Raw genomic sequence first — 6,246 nt, 5'->3', positions numbered from 1 at the left:
ATATGTGGATAGATATATGTGAGTGCTTATGTCTTTAATCAAATTTTTCCCCCCTCCCTCCATTGTGGGGCCTGGGCCTGGGCTCTGTCCCTGAGATCTTCAGCTCAAGGCTAATGTTCTACCACTTTGAGCCACAGCACCACTTCCAGTTTTCTGGTGGTTAATTAGAGATAAGAGTCTCACAGAGTTTTCTGCCTGGGCTGGCTTTGAACTGCGATCTTCAGCTCTCAACCTCCTGAGTAGCTAGGATTATAGGCATGAGCCACCAGCTCCCGGCTCTTCAATCAAATTCTATTTATTGGAATCATTGCATTTTTCAACAAGATTAAATTTGCAACCTAAAGCCTGAAGGTTGCTTATATTTAGATTTGTGAATCATCTTAAGTATGAATAGTATTTCAATGATAATCATGTTTGTGTGTTAAAGGCAGGGTTAAAAGTAATCAGGACACATGGTACACACCTCTCTGCAGGAGGGAGAATTTGACACACTGCAGAATGAGTGTGGAGTCTTAATGACATTGAGTACATAATGCAAGATAGATATCTAACTCTCTATCCAAGGTAATGAATCAGATGAGGGAATGGAGAAATGGAGCAATCAGACCACTGGAACAGATTTTATTCTTCTGGGACTGTTTCACCATACTCAAGTGCCCAATCTCCTCTTCACACTCATCTTCCTTGGATTCCTGGTGGCCACTGTAGGAAACATGATGATGATCCTCCTCATTGGTCTGGACTCTCGCCTCCATACGCCTATGTACTTTCTTCTCAGCCAGCTTTCCTTCATCGATCTCTTGTACAGCTCCGCTTTTGTCCCCAAGATAGCCATTGACTTCTTGTCTGGGAGGAACCACATTTCTTTTACTAGCTGTGGAATTCAGTTCTTCCTCTTCATGTTACTCATGGGAGCAGAGTGCCTTCTCCTGGCAGTCATGGCTTATGACCGCTACGTGGCTGTGTGCCACCCTCTCCATTACTCAATGCTCATGCGCCCCACAGTCTCCGCTTCCATGGTTACAGGAACCTGGTCGTGTGCTCTGCTCAATGCCCTGATTCATGTTACATACACTATGAACCTACGTTACTGCTCTGCCAGGCAAATCCATCACTTCTTTTGTGAAATCTCAGCTCTCCTCAGACTTGTTTGTACTGACACTTCTCTTTATGAAAACAGTCTCTTCATCAGTGGGATTGTATTCCTCCTCCTTCCAATATTGGCCATCATGGCCTCCTATGGGAAAATCCTCTCCACTGTTGTGGGGTTAAGATCGAACTTGGGGAAGAAAAAAGCCATGGCAACCTGTTCTTCTCATATGATTGTGGTGTCTCTCTTCTATGGCACAGCCATCAGCAAGTATTTTCTTCCCAAAGCATACCACACTGCTGAGCACGATGAAGTGACCTCCATCTTCTACACCATTCTCACACCCATGCTCAACCCCCTCATCTACAGCCTCCGAAACAAAGAAGTAGCTGGCGCACTCAGGAAAGTTCTGGGAAGGTAGATATTCTTAATCAACTGGCATCGACTGAGAACAAGACAAAAAAGAACAAATAGAGATGAGACTGACAATGCACAGGAAGCAAATGCACTCTGCTCTAAAATTAATCAACTGCAAATGACTAAAATTCTCTTTCACGTGGGAGTCACGAGTCCATAAACACAATGACATACAATACAAATGTACCTGAGTCATCAATGTAAACCAAAGTTGTGTTTATTAGGAAGCAAAAAGGTTTTGAATCCTACTCAATATGGACTGTATCCTGAAGTTTATACTATTTATTTTAAAATGGAAATTATGACATTTTGAAAAAGTATTTGTAATAAATTGCCTAAAACTCCTTTTCCATTTTTTTTGGCAACATGTTTCATTGAGTAGATTAACACAAATACCTCTGCTGCTCTATTTTATTTATTCCTTTATTTGGAGATAAAATTATGCCTTTAAACATTTAGTAAAGCATGAAGCACAAATTAGATTTTGATACTATGTACCAAGTTAGCAGTAGAATTTTAAACTAGTTATCTAGTTATCTACTTAAAAGTTATCAAGCCACCTGATTTATCCTTTTTGGTACTGCTTTTATATAAAGTATTTTGATAAATATTCAAAGGTAACACTCTAGGTTCAAATGTTATTATTGTTATTATTATTATTCCTCCAGTAAGTTGCTTTATTTAGATGTGTAAGAAAAACGTGAATTTCACTCATTTTGTAATGAATGTTTAGATAGTAGCAATTAACATGAAAGACCTTTCTTACATCTTGGCTGAGGACCTCACAATCTTGCTGGACTTATTTGGACAAGGCTGAGGTTCTACCAGTTGAGCCATACTTCCATCCCAATTTTTTGCTGGTTAATTGAAAAAGAATCTCACAGATTTTTCTTCCCTCGTTGCCTTAAATTCTCTTAATCTCATCCTCCTGAGAAACTAGGATTACAGTTGTGAGCCAGCCATCAACTCCAGGATTTAGTATTCTTATTAGAGGTATTATTCACAATATCTCTTACATGTTAGTCCTGTTTTAATCACTTGTTTTTCATTTATAACCTATCAATGTTACTCTTCTATGAAGTCTATTTCTGAATTTATTTAAATTTCATTTGGCAGATTCAGTTCTCAGAAAGTTATTGGTTATTTCCCTGTATGAGTAATAAACCCTGTTGTCTTATAGCATTTGATAAATAAGCAATGAACAGCCCACCTAAAAAAGTTTATGTGGTTTGTGTGTGTGTGTGTGTGTGTGTGTGTGTGTGTGTGTGTGTTCCAGTTCTGGGGCTTGAACACTGACCCTAGGCTTTTTTGCTCAAGGCTAGCATTCTACAACTTAAGTTACATCTCTATTTCTGGCTTTGGGGCATTAAATGGAGATTAATTTATTGGAGTTTCACGGGCTTTCATATCCAGGCTGGCTTCAAAACTAGATCCTCAGATCTCAGCCTCCTGAGATTAATAGGATTATACCTAGTTAAAATATTATTTTAGTTACATGCAAAAGTTCTCAAATAAAACTGGCTTCCAATAGCAATTAAATAATTTCAATAACACATTCTTTATTAACAATAACCTTTTCATTTTCATAGACAGTATATTTTTATAGTTGATACTACATTCATACTTAGATTTTAAACATATTGTAAGGCTATATAATTACATGACAATTATTATATAGCAAGTAAATGTTACACTTATTTTACTGAAAAGGAAAAAACAGTGTACACTTGAAGAAAATATTAATATCAAGAAATGTAAAATAATGCATGGATAATACATTTATCTTTCCTAAAAGATAATGCTTATGTTAAGTTTTGATGATGTACTTTCTTTTTAAACAAAAGCTCACCCTCTTTATTTGCAATGATAAAACAGTACATTGCATTTTCATATGAATATAAATTTAATCAAATGTAGTAAATGTCTACTGACTCTTATTACCAAAGCTCAGCAATTACTCATGAAATTTTTACGAAGATTTAAATTTACATTATATGCCTGTGTAAAATTCTGTAAAGATACTATCTTACTCAACATTCATGGTACTGATCTTTCTAACAGTTTCCAGTGCTTGACAATTATGAACAATCCATTGCCGACATTTGTACATATGTTTTCTGTTACAAACAGGTAAACTCCTGAACACTAAAAGAGATTCCATTGTTCCATTGTAGCTATCTCCATGGACTTTAAGAATATATCTAATTAATGTATTTCTTTATGAATTGTATCTGTTCTGTGACCATAAAAGCTCACAAAACCTTTCCACAGCAGAGCTACTCATCCTAGACACTCACACTTTTTTTGTTTTGGGGGTCGTGGGGCTTGAACTCTGGGCCTGGGCGCTGTCCCTCAGCTCTTCAGCTCAAGGCAAGCGCTCTACCACTTAAGCTACAGCGCCACTTCCGGTTTTCTGGTGCTTTATTGGAGATAGGAGTCTCATGGTCTCCCCTTCCCCGGGCTGGCTTTGAACTGCGATCCTCAGATCTCAGCCTCCTGAGTAGCTAGGATTACAGGCATGAGCCACCAGCGCCCAGCATGACACTCACACTTTGACTTGGGAGTGAGAGCTGCATTTGGGAACCATGTTGAGAGAGGAAATTGAACGGGCAAGAGAGAGGTAAGCAGACATAAGATAGATGGGAAACAAATGCCTCTTTGGTAGTTGTCACCCCAGTTCCCATGGTAGTCTGAAAATAGGGTAAAGAGAGGTGACTGGTCCTAACTGGTCACCAAATCATTCGTAGTCTTGCCTAACTATAAAAAAATCAAGTAGCCTTTTAGGTATTTTCTCCTTCGTAACTGTTTGTGAATGGTATTTGTGGCTTATGAATTGGATTAAATCCCAGGAATGAGTATTTTAGCACTTGTGTAATCAAACCTTAATTAGTTGAATCACTCACAATACGGACTATCCTAAAAGCCGTTCTCTAGAGAATAAAATAAACCATAAGCCCCTTCAGTTCATAACTTAGCCCTTGTCACTTTGTACAATGTATTTTCACTCTGGAATAAATTCTGATACTTTGAAAACACAGTCCTTGTCTCCTAGAGTAATTCTTTGACAGTGACTACAGACAGGAACCAAACTAGATCCTACCCCACCAATAACATATGTCATATAATATATTGACATTTCCCAAAATTTTTCAAAGTACTGTGTTGTTTAGATCACACTTCTAGTCTTTCAGTTGAATTCCATTTAACCAAACAATTTGGGAAAGAGAATAAAACTTGGTAAAAATAAATTCATTACTTGCAAAAACCTCTCATTTAATGTAAAGAAACTAATGGTTACTCACTTTCCCTAGCCTGTCTTTCACTCACTCAAGTTTACCATTCAATATATAACTTAAAAGAGCAATGGAATTCTCTGCTTCCATTAGAAAGAATGACACCGCCCTATTTCTAAGGAAATGGAAGGACTTGGAAAAAAATCATCTTAAGTGAAGTAAGCCAGAACCAAAGAAATACAAGTCCCATGCTTTCTCTTATTTGTAATTATTAGTATACAACTAGGATAATCTTAGCAGATGAGCAGAATAGCTCAATAGCTATGTAGATAGGACCATATAAAATGAACTCTGACATGGACACAAGAGGTTTTTCTTTGTTGTTGTTAATGTATCGTGTGATTTCTTTTTCTTTCATATTTTTCTTTCCTATGATTTATCCTCTGTTTCCAATGTATTTGATTTTGGTACCCAGGGTATTGTATATATGTTTATCTCAATCAGGTAAGGGAAGGGTAACAACAAAATGGTGAAATAAAGGATAAAAGGGGAATCAATGCAACAGTGATACAAGACAATATGTTGGAAATTATCTGTACTAATTAGGAGGGGGTTGGAGGGAGGGAAAGTGCGAGAAAAATTAGAGAGGGGGTAAGAAGTTTGACAAGAGATGTACTCACTACCTTACTTACGTAACTGCCATCTGTATATCACCTTGACAATAGAAATAAAATAATAATAAAAAAGAACTAGAAATTCTGGTGAATGTAAAAAGCCATATAACCTTTAAAGCTTTTTGCTGAGATGTGCATGTAATTATTACTGAATATTACAAGTTGTATGGGAACTTTCTTTCTCCTCTTCCTGGAATCAGGCAATTAATCAACAAGTAATTGTAGAAAATGTCTTTGATGTAGCAGGTTAAGTTTCAGAACTACCACTACTATCCATACATAAAGCTGGACAGAGATTTCTGGCAATATAAATGAAGGCAGCCTACATGTTGATGTGAGGAGGAGGAGTAGTGGGGGAGTAGGAGGTAGACTTGGGGTCCATTTAAATTTGCTAGACACCAGAAGCTGTAGACATTTGTAACCTGTCCTATTACAGTGTGTCACAGATTTTTTTTAAAGGCAACCAGGAGTTCACCATATGCCACCTCACAATATGATCGTAGGAGACTAACATAAGCATCTTGAGTATATCTATTGGCCATACTGATTAACTTCAGGCTATCATTTTGAGAAACTGAAGCCACAGTCACCCAGCACTGGGAAGACTGCTTTCTGTAAAGGAAACAGCAGTAGAGATCTTTTAAGAAGGGAGGGAGGGATCGTAGGGGAAAAACAGAGGAGGAGGCAACAATGCTTGATAAGAAATATACTCATTACCTTCCTCATGTGATTGTAATCCCCTCTGTACAGTATTTTCACAATAAAAAAATTATTTTTTTTAAAAAAAGTCTTTTTCTTCTTCTTCTTCTTCTTCTTCTTCTCTTCTTCTTCT

At 37.2% G+C, this 6,246-nt stretch overlaps 1 protein-coding gene across 1 annotated transcript; it reads left to right on the top strand.

Moving 5' to 3' along the window:
- Positions 1 to 584: 584 nt before the first annotated feature.
- Positions 585 to 1,511, top strand: LOC105985026 (olfactory receptor 2AK2-like). The gene has a single exon (XM_013015440.1). The coding sequence runs from the start codon at positions 585 to 587 to the stop codon at positions 1,509 to 1,511; it is 927 nt and encodes a 308-aa protein (XP_012870894.1).
- Positions 1,512 to 6,246: the final 4,735 nt, after the last annotated feature.

This window comes from Dipodomys ordii, unplaced genomic scaffold (genome assembly GCF_000151885.1).
Source record: "Dipodomys ordii isolate 6190 unplaced genomic scaffold, Dord_2.0 Scaffold27, whole genome shotgun sequence".
NCBI lineage: Eukaryota > Metazoa > Chordata > Mammalia > Rodentia > Heteromyidae > Dipodomys > Dipodomys ordii.
The sequence above is the reverse complement of the archived record's forward strand: the minus strand, read 5'-3'. Positions and strand labels throughout refer to the sequence as shown.